At 53.7% G+C, this 19,327-nt stretch overlaps 1 protein-coding gene across 1 annotated transcript in view; it reads right to left on the bottom strand.

The window, feature by feature from the left end:
* The window catches only part of PAX7 (paired box 7), a 97,699-nt gene extending 90,854 nt beyond the window's left edge, over positions 1-6,845 (bottom strand). The window contains exons 1-4 of the mRNA XM_081817592.1: positions 6,665-6,845; positions 3,843-4,078; positions 3,118-3,247; positions 2,119-2,253 (exon numbers count right to left, since the gene is read on the bottom strand). Of these exons, the coding sequence (XP_081673718.1) occupies positions 2,119-2,253; positions 3,118-3,247; positions 3,843-4,078; positions 6,665-6,749 (586 nt within the window). The 5' untranslated portion in view covers positions 6,750-6,845. The remainder of the gene's footprint in view (positions 1-2,118; positions 2,254-3,117; positions 3,248-3,842; positions 4,079-6,664) is intronic.
* Positions 6,846-19,327: the final 12,482 nt, after the last annotated feature.

Below are 19,327 nucleotides of genomic sequence, written 5' to 3'. Positions count from 1 at the left end.
GTGCTCTCTGCCTCCCCATCTGGAACCTCCAGGCTCCTCCTAAACCCTTGGAGATTTGGAGCTTCCTGGTTCTGCTGCAGGGAAATCCTCTCTCCAGCGAAGCTGCCTGTGAGCCAGTTTTGTAAGCCCTAACCTGCGCCAGAAGCACCCGAACTTCCTGGAGCCAAAGGGATCCCCAAAGCACAGGCTTTCTATCCCTTTCCTCTCCTTTCCTTCTTTCTCAGAAAAGACTTTTGCTTCCTCGCAGACTGAGCTGGACAAACCCCCGCCACACACACACACGCACACACACGCACACGCACGCACACGCACACACACACACACACACACACACCGTAAAGTCTCTCCAAATAAAACCAAACCTCCTTCTGCCTCTCCCCGGTACTTCTCAGAAACGGTGTCTGCTGTGTGGTATTTCTCCAGGAAAGATCATTTCAAGTTCAATGTGCCCTACCCCACAAAAAAGAAGTCCAACCAAGTCCCTTTCGGATACAAACTGAAGTCAGAGTGGGTCCCCCCGCAGGAGTCCCAGGGCTCTGGGCTGCCTCCGCCAAGCCTGGGGCTCCTCAGCAGCACAGGGGCACTTCTCACTGCAGACCCGAGGCTCCGAGGCCGGCCCGGCACAGCGGGGTGCCAGGCACAGCTCGCTTGCTTTCATCCCTCGCCCTTTTGTCCCTGGCGGGACAGGGCTCCACTTGGGGCCCCGAATGTCAGTAGCCCGCCCCTTCCCCAGCTCTAGGCTGCTCTCTCAAAGGGGCTGCCCCTGCCCCTCCTCCCACCTTCCCCCTCAACCAGGCCTGTGGGGGCTGGGCCTTCCTGGGTGTTGTCTTTGGAAGCGGGCTTTGTCTGTGAAGTTCATCTTCAAGGTTGGGAGAGACTACTGACAACTGGAGAGAGAGACCTGGGAGAGGAGTTCACGGGAGGCAAGGAGAGGGGTACCCTGAGACACCTCTGGAAAGAAATTCAAGCCAAATGTGCTCTTTACAAGTTTCCAGGTTTGGGGAACTCCCCCACTTTTTCCAAAGCGACCGCTTTGCAGGTTTGCGTGACCACTGTCTTTCCTGTCTGCTGGCTGCCTCCCGGCATGCCCGTTTGTGAGCTTGCTTCTTTTCCCCAGCCAGTCTTTGTGACTCTGGGCCTTCTATTTCTGTTTCTCACCCTCCCTCCCTCACTTAAGGCACGCTTACCAAGTCTCAAAGAGAACTTCAAGGGGAGGAGATAATGAGGAAGACTTTCCCTTCTCCCGAAACTTCCCCTGCCAATAAATACAAGCACACTCCCCTTCCCCGGGTGTGCAGGCGCTTGAAAGATAAACGCCTTCCCCAGCAGACCGGAGAAAAAGCCGGGCGCAAGGCTCAGACTCCAGCCGGCGGGGCAGCGGTGATGCAAGGGGGGAGAGGGTGGGTGCAGTCGGAAGCTTTCTCCCCGCCTGAGATCCTCCGATCCTGGGCGTTGGGGAACTTGGTCTCAACACCTGGCCCCGCCAGAGACAAGCGTCTGACTGGTGCACCCATCTGCACCCACCCGCCACGCTCTCGGTTCGGGCCCTGGCAACAAGGGGCTGAGGGTTAGGCGGCGGGCCTCGCTAATTTTTATTGATTGCAGCGGTCAGTCAACTGTCAGGCAGGGTTTCAAGGGACCGTTTAGAGAGCGTGTGCGGGTCTGGTTAACAAATTCATTTAGGGAGCCGCAGGCCGGCTCCTCCTTCCTCGCCCCCCGCCCCCTTGTTCAAGCGTCCTATAAATAATAGATCCACACCGGGACTGGGACTAGCCGCCAAAACGCGGGCCCCGCAGGGCGCACACCCCGGAGTGCCCGGCCAGGCCTTGCGCGCGGGGTCTTGCGCTCAGCGGCGCGCAGTGCACCAACCTGCAGCCGGCTCCCCGGGGACGCCAAGGCCGTCTGCCCCCGGGCTCCGCGCTCTGCCCTAGTCCGGGGCGCACTGAGGGGGCGCCCTCCGCAAACCCCGAGGGACTCCCGGCTCCCCCCGGGGCTGCGAGTCCGCCCGCTAAAGTGCTGTCGCTAGCCTTGGGCGGCGGAAGCCAACCACTGGCCCGCACCCTCGCACGTGGGGATGCGGGGTTCGGCGGTGGAGGCACCCCCTCGGAGGTTCCCTACCTTTGTCGCCCAGGATGCCGTCGATGCTGTGCTTGGCTTTCTTCTCGCCGTCGTCCTCCTTCTTGTCCGCTTCATCCTCCTCCTCTTTCTTCCCGAACTTGATTCTGAGCACGCGGCTAATCGAACTCACTAAACCTCAGAAATTCAAAGGCAAAAGAGCAAGTATAAGTTGTTGGGGCATTGGAGCCGGGCGACCTGGGCCCCCAGGAGAAAGCGACGCAGTCCGTCCTGCAACACACTGCAAGGGGGTTCACACCCACTGACAACCCCCCCCCCCCATTTAAGCGTTTACATCCAAGTACAGTCGCTGGCTAGGGAAGCTGACTCCCCTGGGACACTCTCACGGTGGCATTCCTATACTCCTCCTTGCACACACTTGTGCCTGACACGGTCACATCCCCTAGATGCATTCACACCCACACCCACTTCCCCAGGACCTTGCCAGAGGCCCTCCAGCCGCTGTGGCTGCCACCTCTACACCCAGGTGTGTGTCCCCTCGCTGCGGGTGGAGGCCTCCATATTTGGGAGGCACTGCTGGCTGGTGTCACTGACAGAACAGAAAGAGTGACTTGGGGAAAGGGGTCCAGGGAGCCCATGGAGATCAACCCTCCTAGGACGGACCCATCTCTCTAGGCCACTTCTCTGAGAAAGCAAGCCTCAAGGGAGCTCCTGTTATCACCCAGCCTTACAGGATAACTTTTTGCTCCTTTTGTGCCTCCTTCTGTCCCTCCTTCCTTCCCTCCTTCCTCCTCTCTTTCTTCTTTCTCCTCTCTCTCTTTCCTAATTTTCTCTCTTTTCTTTGCTCCTTCTGTCCGTCCATCTTCCTTTCGGTTTTGATTCCCTCCTTTGCCCTAACTCTTCATTCCTGCTCCCTTTCCTCACAACTCTCCTTGGAGCTCCCCATCATTCATCACCTTCCGTCCTGTCCTGTCCAGCCTTCAGCCCCGTTCAGCCGGCACCCGGCCAGACTGTGCTTGGCCGGCTCAGCTGCCTTCTCACCTGAGGGCACGGTGCTGCGGTCACAGTGTCCGTCCTTCAGCAGCCTGTCTCGGATCTCCCAGCTGAACATGCCTGGGTTTTCCCTCTTGTACTCCTCGATCTTTTTCTCCACATCCGGAGTCGCCACCTGCTTCAGAGGTGGAGGTGGGAGAGCAGGAGTGGAAAGATGGGGTTGGGGGAGGGAGACACTTTTAATATCAAACTCCCAAGAGCCCCAGGCCAGGCTGGTGGCTCTGGTTCCCATGTCCCTCCCCCTTCCCCCCTTCTGAGATTGGCTTTACCCTTTCACAAAACCTGTGCCTGGCTCCAAGGAAGGCAGCCAGGTGCATAGGGTAGTCATAGGTAATAAGATAGAACCTAATTAGGACTCTTGGGATCCCCCCCCCCCGCCACCGCCCCACTCACTATTTCAGGCAAGACTGAGGGGGGAGATCTCCCTTAGTCTGGGATGATGCTGGGGGTTGGGGCAGATGTAGGGGCAGCCCAGGGATGACTCATTGGCCTCAAAGTCCTGGGCAACCTGGAACCTCAGTTATCTTATCCCCTAGAAATCCAAATAATGAGAGGGACATCTGGGGGTGAGGACACCCTCTTCCTGTACTTTCCATAGGAAGCATTTGGACACCCCAGTGGTGTTGGATGACACAAGGTAGTGAGAGGGGCCACAACCAGGATCCCCCAACCATGGGAAGGCCGGCTGCCAGCTCTGCAGCAAAGACACTCACTCTGGGCTTGCTGCCGCCGATGGCCCCAGGCCGGATGGACCCAGTCTCCTGGTAGCGGCAGAGAATCTTGGAGACGCAGCCGTGGGACACACGCAGCTGACGGGAGATGACACAGGGCCGGATGCCATGGTGGGCCATCTCCACGATCTTGTGGCGGATGTGGTTAGGCAGGGGTCGCCCGTTGATGAAGACCCCACCAAGCTGATTGACCCGGCCTTGGCCAAGTGGTGTGGACACTGGAGGAGGGAGGGGAGACCAGGAAGGAGAGAGGCACAGGGTGAGGATGGGGAGGAGACAGCGAGCACACCCCTTGACTCCAGTTTTGTTGGAGCCCCAAGAGCCCTGACAGAGGGACTGTGAGTTCCCCACATTTGGAGGTGCGGCAGTTCAGAGGTCAGGAAAAAACTGTCAGAAAGCTGAGAGAGGGTCCTGGAAGGATGGAGAGAAAAGTCACAGCTGGCTGCTACAGTCCCCCAGATGCCGTGTGCCCCCACTCCTGCCACACTATGGGGAATGAGGACACACTGGAGAGGGATCTGATGCTTCTGAGAACGGGGAGGGGGAGGGCAGAGCCAAGAGGCTGATGGAGTCTCGTCTCCGGAGTCTGTGGGACCAGGGGCTCGGTCCCCCAGGATGCAGTTTGGGCCGCAGGTCTGCCTGTCTCTTCGGGAGGCCAATTGCAGGCGAGATGTGGCCCCTCTCTCTGCTCAGTTCCATGCCCTAAGTGGTCAAGACTGATCCATTTTGGGGGGAGCCAGAGGAGGCTGGTTAATTACCAGTATTTACAGCCCTGGCCTGGGCAGCAGATCTGTCCTACTTATAATTGAACAGCCGAGGGACTGGTGACACGAAGCTGTTGGTCGCTGCCTCTGGGGTCACCTGGCTGTCCCTTGAGGGACTCTCCTTGCTTCCAACCCCTCTCAAAGTTCTCATTTCGTTTTGGGGCGATTTGGGGGAGACGCTCCGCTGTCAGCGAGCTCCCATATCAAATACCTATTTGGCTTCAGAAATCCAAGATCTGTCCCTGCAGGCTCTGTGAGGGTGGTACACAGAGGGGCCAGAGTCTCTCAGTGTGGGTGACTTTGGGAACCAGGGAGACAGACACCCCTGCTGTATTGCTGCGGAGGGGAGAGCTCCTCGGAGGCCTTAATGCAAAGTCTACACAATTTCCTCGCAGAAGGTTGGGGGACACCCGGTGCACTAATCCGGCCTCCATCCCCCCAATTTGGGGACCAGGCGGCTGCAGCGATCTGGCAGATTAGAACGATTTCACAGACGCGGGAGTGGAGGGAGCTGCCAGTATAATTGGAAGGGAGGAGGCGAGAAGGGGCTCTGCTGCCGAGCGGTTCCTGCCGCCTCCTCCCTCGCGCTCCCGGCCCCCCCACCTCTCTTTGTAAAAGTAGGTGTCTGAAGCCACCCTCGGATTTAATCAGAAATCGTGCGTCGCCAAGTCAGAGTCACTCAGTCTCCGTGGCGGGATATGCCATTAGCGCTCGAGAGCTCTCGAGCGCCCAACTTTATATTCAAGAGCCTCTTTAGCGACCGGCGCTCGGCTCTCCTCAGTATTCTCCGTCATGTTGGGCAAATATTGTTCTAATCCGCCGTGCGTCCTCGGCCGCCTGTTTTACTTGCATTCGCTACAGGAGAGTGCTACGGCAAATCCCCGGGCTTGCGCGCTCTCCCGCCTGCGTGGTTGCTCGCGCGCACTTGATCACGAAGCCACTCTCTTCGCCTCTGTCTAATTCAGGGACCCGCGCCATCCCGCTGCCAGAGGGACCCCTCCCTCCCTAGATCGCAGGCTGCCCGCCCGTCCATCCCCTCCCCGCCTCCTTTCCCCTTCCTCACGCACAAGGGGCTCAGACAATTACAAGAAGAGTAATTAAAAAATGAAAGTGGCACCTATCTCTCACCACTCCTGTATGACACCCTGGGCTACCCACCCCCAGAAACCCAGTGATCCCTCGGTTGACAGGTCGAAGGCCTTCCACTAGTTTAAAAACAAAACAAAACAAAAACGCAGGAAAGGGTCTTGGCAGCGCGCTCCCATCCTTCCCTCCAGCCGGGAACCCGTCCCCTGCCGGTCGTCTCTGCTCACCCCGGTGCTGGGTATTGACCGAGGACACATTAGAGAATTCCCGTTTTCCCCCTGTCTGGACACCGCGGGGCCCGCTCACGGTCCTGAGGGTCTCTCCCAGGAGAGTTGCAGAGTTCCGAAGCCCAAGTGAAAAGTTTTGGGGGGAAAATCGTTACTATTTATTATTTCAAATTACTTGGTGTCCAAACCAAAAGGCAGGAGTTTCGGTCTGGTGCTTTGGAAGAAGCGGATAGCCTTCCTAGTTGAGACATATAAACTATCCCACGTCGCTGGTATTTCGAAATAAAAGGGATTGGAGTACCATACGAGGAGTGAAAAAAGGAACAGTTCGAAACGAGAGTAGAAAGCGCTGTAGCCGGCGAACGCAGAGAGCTGAGAAAGTATCCGCGGGGAAAGCATCTGAAAATAGTGGAAACGAACTGAAATTCGCTAGGACTGGAAATTTACTAGGGGCCGAAAGCGGCCGGGAGCGGGGGAAGGCCAGAGCCCGCGACCTGTGAAGCCGCGGCGGCCGGTCACTGAAAGCCGCGCAAAAACGGACAGGCGTCGGCCCCTGGAAACTTCCGGGGGTCCGGCGCCCGGACTCGGTCCCCAGAAGAGAAGGGGACCCCTCCTCCTCCCCTCCCGCTGCCGCTGGCGCCGCCACCCCCCTGGGGATCGCTGCCTCTCCCAGGACCTCGGGTTCCGGGCGGAGGAGCGGAGGCGCGGCGAGCCCAGGCGCTCTTACCTTCCAGAGGAAACCCCGTGCGGGGATAGTTCTGTCCGGGAGCCGGCCGCATCATCCTCGGTACGGTGCCGGGAAGGGCCGCCATTCTTGCGCACGCCGGGGACGAATCCAGAGTCGGCAAAAATCGCCTCCCGTCCGCTCCCTTTACCCCTGCTGCGATCTCTTTCTTTCCTTCTTCTTCCACTTCTCTTTTTTTAACCTCTTCCCCCTCCTCCCCTCTACACACGCTCCCTACCCCCACCCCCCCACCCCCGGCTGCAGTCGAACGCGTCCAGAAGCTGGGGAGGGGGGCGAGGTGGGGGCGGAGGTTGGGGGGAGGGAAGGTGGTGACAAGGAAGTTCAAACAAACAAACACAGCAACCCCAAGTCCGCCTCTGCCCGCTCCGCTCGGCCAGAAGTTGTGCGGGCGGATGCGCCGGGCGGAACCGGGAGGCGAGGCCGGGCTGCCGAGCGGGGCTGGGGGTGGCGTCCGACTGGCAGCCGCGCGCTCCCGCGCTCCGGGCCAAAGTTTCTGCGCCGAGAGGCTGCCGAGTGGATTCTCTTTCGTATTTATTTATATATTTATTCTCGCGCTCGCTCGCTCGCTCGCTCCCTCCCCGCACTCCTCTCCACGCCTTTCTCCAGACCACACTCCCGACTCCCTCTCGCACCGGCTTTCACACCCCGCCCCCCACCGGGAAGGCGGTGGCTCCTGAGTTTCGGGGCTTGAAGGGAGGCGACAGGGGGTGACGGGGTTGGGAAGAGAAGAGGGCAAGCAAGGGGGAGAGTGATCCGCTGGGTAAGTTGTGCAAAAGTGCTCAACGGGAGTACGAGGAGGAGAGGGGGAGGCAGCGAACGAGATCTGATAGGTTCGGACTTTTCTTTTATTCATGAGGAGGGAAGGGGGCCAGGGCGGAAGGGAGCCGAGGACCAATAACGAAAAGAAATCGCCAACGAATATATTTTTTTCTCTTTTCTAATCCCCGGGGCGACCTCGTTTTGGGGGGAGAATTTGAACCGCCCGTTAACACATAGGGAGCAAGGCGCGGGGGCTGGGGGAGGGCGCAGAAGGGGAGGGAGGGGGCAACTTTGTGCAAGTGTCTTCTTTTGACGAATGGGCCAGATCGGCCGAGTGCCCGGGCCCCTGGTCGCCCGCCGCCCCTCTCGGCGTCCCGGCTGCTTGGGAATGTCTGCCTCCGGTTGGTGGCTCCTCTGGATTCTCGCCTTTTCTCTGGCCTCCCAGGGTCAGAGTCGGCTGACTGCACATCTCCTTCATCTCACTCACACACTCCGAAATTTCCGCCAGTAGGGCACATGGGGGACTGGCCTAGGGTGACTTCAAGGAATGGGTTTATGACTTTCTCTGTGAAATGATGTCTCAGCCCCGGTGTCCAGTTCTTGCCCAGCTTCCTGCAGCTCTGAAAAGCCCAGAGTGCTTAGAAAACTGAGTGTGCCAAATGTTAAGGACTATCTCTTCTTCCCTCCTCTTCCCCTTCCCCTCACCCATCTCCAGCCAGGTTTAAACTCCTCTTCCTCTTCAGGCCCCCTGGCCACAACCCAGAACCCCTTTCCAGCAGGCAGTCCACTGCCCTGAGGCTGACAGCAAGTGGGTGCCCAGGATCTGGGAGGGAGGCGGGTCAGGACTGGGTTCCACCTTCAGCCCATCAATTCTGAGCTCCTCCGCTCAGAATTTAGAGGGGGGAGGTGTCCCAATTAAAGGGTCAGAAGGGGGGGTGGTGATCAGAGGTCCTGCAATTCTGCGCTCTCCCCTGCCCGAGTGACCAGACGCCCCTGCCCCAGGACACGAGTCCCGGGGGCGAAACGCCCTCCCAGCGGGGCAGGACGCCAGGACAGCAGGCCTTTTGTCTCCCCCGGGAAAGAGTGTCTCCGGCCCAGCACTGGAGGCAAAATACAATAAAATAAACCCAGCCCTCCATCTCGGCCCCCACCCCGCAGCCCGCCCCCTGCCCGCCCTCTCCCGGTCCTGGGGTCAGCCTTGTCTTGGCCTGGGGGGCTCTCCTCGGGCTGGCCCTAGTGTGCCCCCCTGCCCTCCCCTTTTCCTCACCTGTGACCTTTGCCCCTCTCAGCATGTGACAGACACCCTCCTCTCCCTCTCCCAGCAAAGGGGCTCATCAGGCTCTTGGCGGGGAGGCGCTCTGGGAATGGGGGCTTACGGAAAAGCAGTTAAACCCACACCCTCTGGTGGCTCCAGAATTGAGGGGGGGTCCAAGTCGCTTTGGAATTGGAAAGGGGGACACCAGGGTGCCTTGCCCAGGTCAGGGTGCCAGGCTGCCTGAGTTATAGGGGCCCTACAAGGTTTTCTGGGCCCCTTTCTTCATTGGAGGTGTACCCCACCATACCCACAGCCCCTGAGAGAGGGACAGGGAGATGCAGTTTGAAGCCACAGTGTGTGTATCTGGGGAAAATGAATTAGATTTGGGGCCCTTTACTTCTTGTCTTGCTGGAGGGTCTGGCCTGCCTTGACTTCCAGAGGTGGCTATGTATTATATATATATGTATATATATTACAGATAAACACAGATAGGCACACAATACACACACACACACACACATACACGTATATATTACAAAATATACACTCACTCACTCATTCATTCATCAGTATTTTCCGTCCTGGCTTGGAGGGATTTAAGGCACAGATTCTCTGTATTTGTGGGTGGACCCCGGAGCGTCTTTGCCTGTGCCTGGGTGAAGGTGGGTTTGTGTGTAGGTCTCCTGTAGGCCGTCTGAGTAGCTCTGTGTTTCTAAGGGAGGGTCTGTGCTTATGTTTTGGGGTCGCTTCCATGCTGCCTTGGCTCAGCGCAGTCAGGAAGGTGTAAATGTTTGTTTCGGTCAGTTCCTGGGGCCAGGAAAGACCTCTGGGGTGCGCCAGCGTGGACCCTGGAGCCTTCAGTCTCTCCTCGCTGACTGGGGAGAGCTCAGCCCCACCCCTCGGTTCAGGGCCCCCCAGTTGGCTGAGGCTGGGGACATTGAGCCCCAGGCATCTCTCGCGGGGCTCCACCTAACCTGTCGCCTGGTTCCCACCGTGCCCTGCAGAGGGCCCAGCAGAGGGTCCAGTTGCCAGGGAGGCCCCGAGCAGGTTCCCCTAAACTCTCTGCTGGAGGCACCAACCCTGAGTTTTTGCAGCTTGGGGATTCCGTGGGCTCCCGCGGGGCAGACGGAGGGGGAGGAAGGGGGGTGTCTGTCGGAATGAGCGTGGCCGTTCTCGCCTGTTGGAGACCAATTTCACAAATGATTTTTGCAACAATTAAGAAGTGTGGCGGGGTGAAATGGCAATTTCACATCCAGTGAGGGAAAGGGGGGTTCACCTGGGAACTGGGGCGGCTGCAGCTGGAGGTGGGGAAAAAATCTTTCCCTCTCCTCTCAGCTCCTCATGGCTAACCCCCTTGCCCAAATTCACTCCCCACACAGACATTCATCAACTCCTAAGACCTCCAGCTGCTACTGTAAGCACTGAAGGGCTCAGGTCTGCATTGTGTGTGTTAGGCTGGACTTGGCCTGGAAAGTTTCCCTTCAGCCCCTCACCCTAATCTCTGTCTCTCTCCCTGCTTCTTCCTCCCTCCCTCTTCTCTCTCCGTCTTGGTCTGTGTGTCTCTCTCTGTCTCTGTGTCTTATGTGCATGCACGCATGCATACACACACACACACACACACACACTTTTCTGTCTCGTGGGCCCCTCCATCTCTTTTTTGTCCCCACCCCCTTTGACTCCTTGCCTTTCTGACTTCTCCTCAGTGTTTTCCTCTCTCAATCTGTTCATCGTGGCCACCACCTCCTACCTCCATGGTGTCCTGAAGTATGTAGGGACTTCCATCGCACGCACCAGGCTATACCTCAGACCTGTTTCCTGGGAAAGCCCTTTCTTTGGTCCAGATGGGGTTGGGCAAAGACTTTCCAGAAGGGTCGCTCCTCTGCTTTGCATCTACTTGGGGCTATCTCTAAAGGAACATCTCCAGGCCCAGCCCACCTGATTCTAGCACCCCCTCCCTCTAGAAAGTACTCTTGTATTCCCTCTCTCTGGCTTGGGTAACTGATCCCTACCTCCACCTCTCCCTGTCCCATCTGAGTTCCTTGTCTGTCCCCCACCTCCTGCCTGCCACACTTCCTTTTAAGGGCAACAACAATGTTCCTAGGAATTCCTCCTCCCAAGTTCCCCAAATGAGCCTTCCCAATGGGAAAGAGAGACCTACGCCCAAGGATCAGGAGCAAGAAGCCAGGTTGACATCAGCTGGGGAAGCTGGCCTTTCTCTGGCTGCTCCCGCCCCAGACTGTGAATTGATGGGTCCAACGGGTAAGAGACTGAGGGCCACAACTGGGGCTTCCTTGTCCCTGCCCCCAGTGGCCAGTGGCCTGTTACCCCAGGCCAAGGGAGAGGACGCTCTTTTTATTTTAGATCCCTGTGCAATGAGCACTTTCTGAAAGCGATTACCCAATGAATCTCCCTTTAAAGGGTGATAAATCCACCTTGAAAACCAGGGGTTTTGATTTCGGCGGGCCTTTTGCGTTTTCAGAGGCTCTGGCCAAAGATGTCAACAAATGGAATTATTCAGTCTTCAAATGTTTGGTAATGAGAGAGGAGGGGGTGGGCGTAGGGGTAGGGAGAGAAATGGAATATCCATGAACAAAAGACCTTCTGGAGGCTCCCTCGGGTTCCGGAAGCTGGAATTCCTCAGTGCCGCCTATGAAGGGGCACCCTTGAAAAAGAATACCTTTCCCCCACTCCTGCAATCTTCTATTATGATTTCTCTCGCAAGAAGTCCCACTCTTGGAAGAGCGACCTTGAAATATCTGTCCAAACCAGAATAGGAATGGGAGGGAAACTGGGACATTTTCTGGCTTGACATTTTCCTTTGCCCCAGAAAAATAGAACAGTACCAAAATAGTACATGTTGGAGTCCAGTTCCCAAGGTAAATAACAACAATAATAGTAATAGGCTTCTCCCAGGCCCACCTCTTCATAGGATCTGGGTGAGCCTCTTTCTGCCCTTCTTCCTGGCCTTCCTCCACCCTCCTCCCCTCCCCTCTCCTCCTCTTCTCTTTGCCTCATCTTCTTCCTCTTCTTCTTCCTCCTCCTCTTGCTCCTCTGGGCTCCTGCTAACTGCTTTCCACTGGCTTCCAGAAATGCAATCAAGGTTATCTCTACAGTGTGTCCCCTAATATCTCTAGAAACCTTCCCCTACAGTGTGTTCCCTAATATCTCTATAAACCTTCCCCTCTGCCCGGCAGTCCCTGTCTCCTCTTCACTCCTGGTGTGGGAATGAGAAGTTTCTTCCATTCCGGTAGCCCAAAGGGGATGGATTGGGGGCAGAGGTGACCGAGCCCGTGAGGGTGCATGGAGCCATATGGGAGGCTGAGAGCGTGTGTGTACCTGTGTCAGAGCGTAGGAGAGCACGTGAGTGTGCCTGTACATGGACGTGTGCGTGTTTGCAGGTGTGCACCCAGGAGTGCGCGTGCGTACCTGCAGGTAGAAGGAGGTGGGGGTGCGTGTGCAAGCGGAATCTCCGTTTCCTGGGGAAGACTCCTCCCAAGCTCCCAGCTGCCTGAACAAAAGACCAAGTGTCCGATGGATGGCGCTGGGCTGCCTTCTCTGGCCCCTTTAGATCACCACACCAAGTTCAATTTGCGCCGAGTCCAGTGTTAACGGGCTGTAGACTGCGCCCTTGCACAATTACCTTATCACAGCCGAGCATCTATGGAATCGGCAAAGCATTTTCATTGAACAAATCAAAGGGGGGTATTGGCGCCCGGCTCTGGCTGGCCTGGAGCTCCGGCTGTACACAAGTTCCCAGGAAGCTTTCCCTCCAGGCCCCCAGGCTTTTGGGGGGTGGAGTGGGATGGGAATGAGGACAAAAGGATCAAGGGCTGCTTGGTCCCCACCTCAAATCGCTAAGGGGAGGCTGATGGAATTGGGCTCCTTTGGTCCCCAGGGCTCCTCCTTCCTGGTCTCCTTGGGAAGCCCCCTCCTCTACCATGGCCTCAGTAGGGAGGGGTCTTTCCTCTCCCGGGTACAGGAGCCCTTATAGCCCAAGTTCCATAGGGGATGCTCTGTGAATCTTCATTGGCTGAATGAATGAATGAACGAATGAATGATTCTAGCACCAGCAGGATATCTGGATTTGGGAAAAGGCGGGGGAGACCTAGGCTTGAATCTTGTGCGGCTGGTGATTGGCAGTGATATCGAGCCTTCTGTGTGCTAAGATCTCCTGGAGCCTTGGAGCATCGGGAGGGTGACAAGCCGTACCTGCATGGTGAAAGGTGCTCCGATGGAACTAAAACATGGCTGATCTGCAGCATCGTAAGTGGCAGTGATGAGAGCTGGGTGAGCCTCGGTCCGCAGTCTGTACTCAGTGCACGCTGGCTTCCTCGCTTCCCGATTCCTCTGCAGTCAGCCACTGGGACCCTTCTGTATTCATCTCCACAAGCATTCTAGGGCTGAGCTCAGCATCTAGAAGAACACAGAGGGTGCTTGATAACGAGCTAAGTTGAATGATCATATTGCTTTTTGCTCTTGGGCACCAGTAATTAATAACTAGCATTTTTGAATGCCTACCCTGTGCCAGGCATTGAATGGCAAGACTGTTTAATCTTAAAGCCCCCGTGTGTGGTGGCTATCAGCATCTCTGTTTTATAGAGGGGGAAACTGAGACTCGGGGATGTCCAAGGTCAAACTAAGATTGGTCCAAGGTCAAAGAGTATCAGGTAGTAGGGAAGGGATTTTAACGTAGGCTTCCTTGACTCCAAAGTCTGCTCTCTTTCTTGCTCCTATGTAGTCTCTTGCTGCTTCAGTTCCCCTTTTATAAACCAGATGATCCCCAGCACTGAGCACAGAGACTGGCACATGGCAGGTGCTCAGAGGTGCTACTGAATGAATGAATGAATGAATGAATGAGGCTGAAACATTCTAATGACCGTAGCATTGGATGTCTTGCCCCCGGAGTCCATGGGGATGGGGATGGGGGATGCAGGACCAGAGAATGCTGGCTCCATGAGGGAGCTTTTGAGATGACCTTGTCCAAGGACTTTTCTGCTTCAGGAGCCCACTTCCCTCCTGCAGGCTCTGGGGAGGCCAGAGGGGCTTTTGCCTGGCTAGAAAGTGCCTACCCTGAGGGAAGAGGTGGCCAGTCTGGGGGTACCCAGGAGCCCCTGGCTGGTGCCAGGTCTTCATTGAAATGTATAGGCAGAAGGGAGGGTGCGCTGCATATTTGTCTAGGTGAATTAAAAGCACAATCCCCATTTCCCAGAGGGAGCAGTTGGTTCATATTTATACATTTAGTCTCACAGGTGTAAAATAGGTTTCCTTTATGCTTATATAATAATTTTTCATTTGAATTTCAAGGCTTTATTCCCTTCTTTGGATTCAAGTCTTCCACCTGAACCCGATTCTCTCCATAACCATTAATTCCTTCATCATAAAAATGAATTCCATCTAATTCTCTATAGCGGCAGTTAGAGCAGATCAAAAAGTGCCTTTGCAAAGGGGCGTCCCCCCCCCCCCCGCCCGCTTCTGCCATTGTAGTTTTCCGCTGGCCTGTTCTCCCCACCCCCTCCCAGTGCCGAGTTTCAGAAACCAGGGCTGGGAGCAGAAAAACTTATTTCTCTCACTCAGGAGGGTGTGTGTGTGCGTGTGCTTGGGTGTGCGGTAGAAAATGCTCCCCAGTTTCAGAAAGACAGCGACAATAACAACGATAGTGGTCATGCGGTACTTAGGAGCCAGACACATGCTAGGCACTTTGCATACAGTCTCTGATTGAGTGCTCGTACACATCCGTGAGGTAGATACTGGTACCTTCATAAGGTAGACGAGAAGCCAAAAGTCCATAAATGTGAAATAAATTGCCTGAGGTCACACAGCTAGGAGCCAGTAGGGCTTAAGATTTTTTTTTTTAAACACCTTATTAGATATTTCACCCAGACATTATAATAGGATGGGTCTTTCCAGACACAGTTGACACCTTGATGCACCTGTCTCCTCCCGCATTCCCTTTCTTTTCGTCCAGAAGAAATCACAGTCACGAATTTGGCACATTTCATTTCTTTACATGTTGTCGTAGCTTGAATCACGCCTCCCAAAGATACTGCGTCCTAATTCCTGGAGTATCAGGAATTACAGTGTAATTACCTTACCTTACAGTGTAAAAGGGTCTTTGCAGATGGGACCAAATTAAGGACCCTGAGATGGAGAGATGATCCTGGATTATCTGGGTGGCCCGAAATGCCATGACGCGTGTCATTATAAGAGAGAAGGGGAGATTTGACACAGAGGAGGAGAAGGTGCTGTGGTTGAAGAGGCAGAAATTGGAGGAATGTGGCCATAAGCCCAAGAATGTGGCAGCCAGCAGAAGCCAGAAGAAGGAACGGAATGTCCACAGAAACCTCTGGCAAGAGCATGTCCTGGGACACCTTGGTTTTGGCCAAGTGTTAGAGTGACTTGGGACTTCTGGCCTCCGGGACCAAGAGAGAATAAGTTTCAGTCATTTTATTTCACCAAGTTTGAAGTTGTTATAGCAGCCCTAGGAAATTAATACACATGCTTTTGTGAGTTCACTCCATATTTATATGAAATCCTGTACTTTTTACAGTTTACATAATGGTATGCCATGAATACCATTCTGAAGCTTCACGCAGTGTTTTTGAGATTTATCCTTATCGACACCAGTAATGTTGGTTTATTTATTTATTTTTTTAAAAGATTTTATTTATTTATTTGGAAGAGAGAGAGAGTGAGCATGAGCAGGGGAGGGGCAGAGGGAGAGGGACAAGCAGTCTCCCCGCTGAGCAGGGAGCCCGACGCGGGGCTCGATCCCAGGACCCCAGGATCATGATCTGAGCCGAAGTCAGATGCTTAACCCACTTAGCCACCCAGGTGCCCCAGTAGTGTTGGTTTAAAGGCAGAAAAAAAAAAAGAATCTAATTTTCTGGGCAGATACAGTTGGGTCCTGCCTGGCCTCATTTTGCCCTGCGGAGCGCTCTGTTACACTTGCCCTCCCTGCGCTCCCAGGTCCAGGGACTCTGTGAACTTGGATTTGCCATGTGTCAGGACTCGCTGGAACAAGGGAAAGATGTGGGGACCTGGTTCCAGGTGAACTCAGGATTCTGTGTTGTTGAATGAAACAGCGTGTTAGTGAATCCGGGGGTAAGGGGCTGGTGATAAGTGTCCCTGGTTTTGTATGATTGGTTTAAGTTGATACACATTGATGAGAAAATACAAGTTGATACAAAGTAAGCTTTGTTGGACACTTTTACAGTCTATGGAGTTGTCATGTCCATTTTAAAAGATTTTTATTTATTTATTTGTCAGAGAGAGAGAGAGAGCACAAGCAGGGGGAGCAGCAGAGGGAGAGAGGGAAGCAGGCTCCTCACTGAGCAGGGAGCCCGATGTGGGACTCGATCCCAGGACCCTGGGATCATGACCTGAGCCGAAGGCAGATGCTTAACGACTGAGCCACCCAGGCGTCCCTGTCATGTCCATTTTAAAAACTTGATTCTCGCTTCCATATTGTGTGGTACAGGGACAGGCACGTCACAATGAAAGAAAATGGGATTAGGGTGGTGAAGTGGTTTTCCTGGTGTCCTAGAGAGAGCCAGTGGTTAATCCAGGTGGGTCCACTGAGTGGGGCTCTGTAAACAGAGAGCAGGTGTTGAAACCTGATGAGCTCCATTTTAATCTTGGTTTCTGTCCTCACAGCTGGGTTTCCTTGGGCAAGTGACTTCACCTCTCCGAACTTCCATTTCCTCATTTAGGAAATGGGCACAGCAACACTCAGCTTGTGGAGGATTGCTGGAGAGATGATGTGTGCACAGTGCTGGCACTTAGCAGGGCTCAGAAAGGGGCAGTTTTTAGGGTTTGTCCTCAGTTGAGTATTATTTTTCCCCTTGAGGTCCTGGGCTGTAACTTACATTCTACCAGAAATTATCAAGGAAATTTAGAAAAGCAAGCAGCCAAGCCAGTTGGCTGGCATCAACTGTTATCACCAGGGGGCTTGATTTATTCCTTTTTGGGGGTCATTGGGGCGTGATGACCTGTGACCTGGGCTGCCAGCAGGGGTAGGAGCCCAGCAGATTTGGGGTCATCTAGGACTTCTGGACAGACCTGATAGACCACTTTCCAATTGGGTTTTTCATTATGTAGGGGGCAGTAAATCAAAGGGACTGCCCCAGGCTACAAACTTAAAAGGGCCCCAGGCTGATGGAAGTGGGCTAGGAGGATATGATGGGGGGAGAGTGAGGGCACCTCTGGCTGGTTAACAAGTGGATCTGAGGGGAACAAAGTATCACACAAGGGGAAAAACCCACCAAAAATAAAATTAAGAAGTAAATGACAGACCAGAGAACATGCTTTCAATACTTCAATGTCTTTGCTATATAAAGAGCTCTTGCAAATCAATAAGGATGATGCACCATCTTTAAGCAAAAAGACACAGGCAATTGATTAAAGACATACGTCTTTAATACACGAGGGCTAGGAGCATATGAAAAATTGTCCATCTTACCAGATACCTAAGCAAAGCAAATGAAGACAATGAGGTGCCATGTTCACCCATTAAAGTGGCAGTTGTGAGGGGAAAAGCAATGCTATCCAGGGTTGCTGAGAGTTCTGGAAGCTGGGACTCTCATATGCTATTTGTGGTGGAGTAAATTGGTACCAGCTTTCTGAAGGGCAACTTGCAAAGTATGTTTTAAAAGCTCTAGAAATATTTAGAACCATCCTTGGGATATCACTTTGTACTTCTAGGAACTTATCACGCACATGTGCAAAGATGTAAGTGTGTTGTTCATCACAATTTTTTTTAATAATAAGGAAAACTGGGGGAAAAATCTCAAACAATATAATATTGGCGAATATATCATGAAACATGCATATAAGGGAATCTTCTGGAGCCATCATAAGGACACATGTTAAGAGGTGACACTTGTGGGCGCCTGGGTGGCTCAGTTGGTTAAGCGACTGCCTTCGGCTCAGGTCATGATCCTGGAGTCCCGGGATCGAGTCCCACATCGGGCTCCCTGCTCGGCGGGGAGTCTGCTTCTCCCTCTGCCCTCTTCCCTCTCGTGCTCTCTGTCTCTCATTCTCTCTCTCTCAAATAAATAAATAAAACCTTTAAAAAAAAAAGAGGGGACACTTGTATAATGTTTCTTTTACCATCTTAGCTCATTTAATCCTCACGACTGTTTGAGATCTGTACTAATATTATCACTCCTAATGTATTGGCTAAGAAAGTGAGCCACTGAGAGGTCAAGTAGCTTGTCCTTGGTCCCCTACCTGGTAAGTGGCACATACAGTGTGAACTCAGGCAGTCTGGCTGTAGGGTCTGTTTTTTTTTTTTAATTATTATTTTTTAAAGATTTTATTTATTTATTTGACAGAGAAAGACACAGCTAGAGAGGGAACACAAGCAGGGGGAGTGGGAGAGGGAGAAGCAGGCTTCCCGTGGAGCAGGGAGCCCGATGCGGGGCTCGATCCCAGGACCCTGGGATCATGACCTGAGCTGAAGGCAGACGCTTAATGACTGAGTCATCCAGGTGCCCCTTCTTAATTATTTTTATTAAAAAAATTTTTTTTAGAGAGAGAGAGAATAGGAGCAGGGGGAGAGGGAGAAAGAGAGAGAGAGAGAGAGAACCTTAAGCAAGTTCCACGCTGAGCACAGAGCTTGACACAGGGCTTGATCTCACGACCCTGAAATCATGACCTGAGCCGACATCAAGAGTCAGATGCTCAACCGACTGAGCCACCCAGGCGCTCTAGGGTCTGTGTTCTTAAGTGAATGAATAGATGATTCTAGGCAGATGCAGGTGGATCTTGAATGGCTCCATTTTTGTCTCTGCAGAATGCTGTGCTGGGTAGAAGTTGGAGTGAACTGTACTACCTCAGAATTTTTTATCATCAGACAAAAAGTTCATGGAAATTGAGTGGAAAAAAAAAGCAGCTTCCAAAACAGCATGATCCTACTTTATTTTTTTAAAAAGATTTTTATTTATTTATTTGACAGAGGGAGAGAGCACAAGCAGGAAGGGCAGAGGGAGAGGGAGAAGCAGGCTCCTCACTGAGCAGGGAGCCCAGCAAGGGGCTTGATCCCAGGACCCTGGGATCATGCCCTGAGCTGAAGGCAGACGCTTACCCGACTGAGCCACCCAGGTGCCCCAACATGATCTTACTTAAAAAAAAAATACATCTATGTAGAGCAATAACCCCAGAAGAATGCACAGCCAAATGCTGAGTGCTACTACGGGGTAAGATTCTGGGTGATACTGATTCTCTTCTTTTTGCCTCCAGGCATTTTCTAAATTTTCTGTAATGAGGATTACACCTTTAAATAATGAAGGCATCCACATGGAAGTGATACAATGAAAAGAAACAGACTTTGGGGCCACGTTCATGCCTCAGCACCTAATTACCTCCCCAAACCTAATATCACGGCAAAGAAATGAGTCTCATGGGTCACTCTTTTTTTTTTTAAAGATTTTATTTATTTATTTGAGAGAGAGAATGAGATAGAGAGAGAGAGCATGAGAGGGGGAGGGTCAGAGGGAGAAGCAGACCCCCTGCTAAGCAGGGAGCCCGATGCGGGACTCGATCCCGGGACTCCAGGATCATGACCTGAGCCGAAGGCAGTCGCCCAACCAACTGAGCCACCCAGGCGCCCTCATGGGTCACTCTTGACGTTC

The sequence above is a fragment of the Leptonychotes weddellii genome, chromosome 4, assembly GCF_054177405.1.
Source record: "Leptonychotes weddellii isolate Sample4059 chromosome 4, ASM5417740v2, whole genome shotgun sequence".
Classification (NCBI taxonomy): Eukaryota; Metazoa; Chordata; class Mammalia; order Carnivora; family Phocidae; genus Leptonychotes; species Leptonychotes weddellii.
This window is presented reverse-complemented; position numbering and strand designations above follow the sequence as displayed.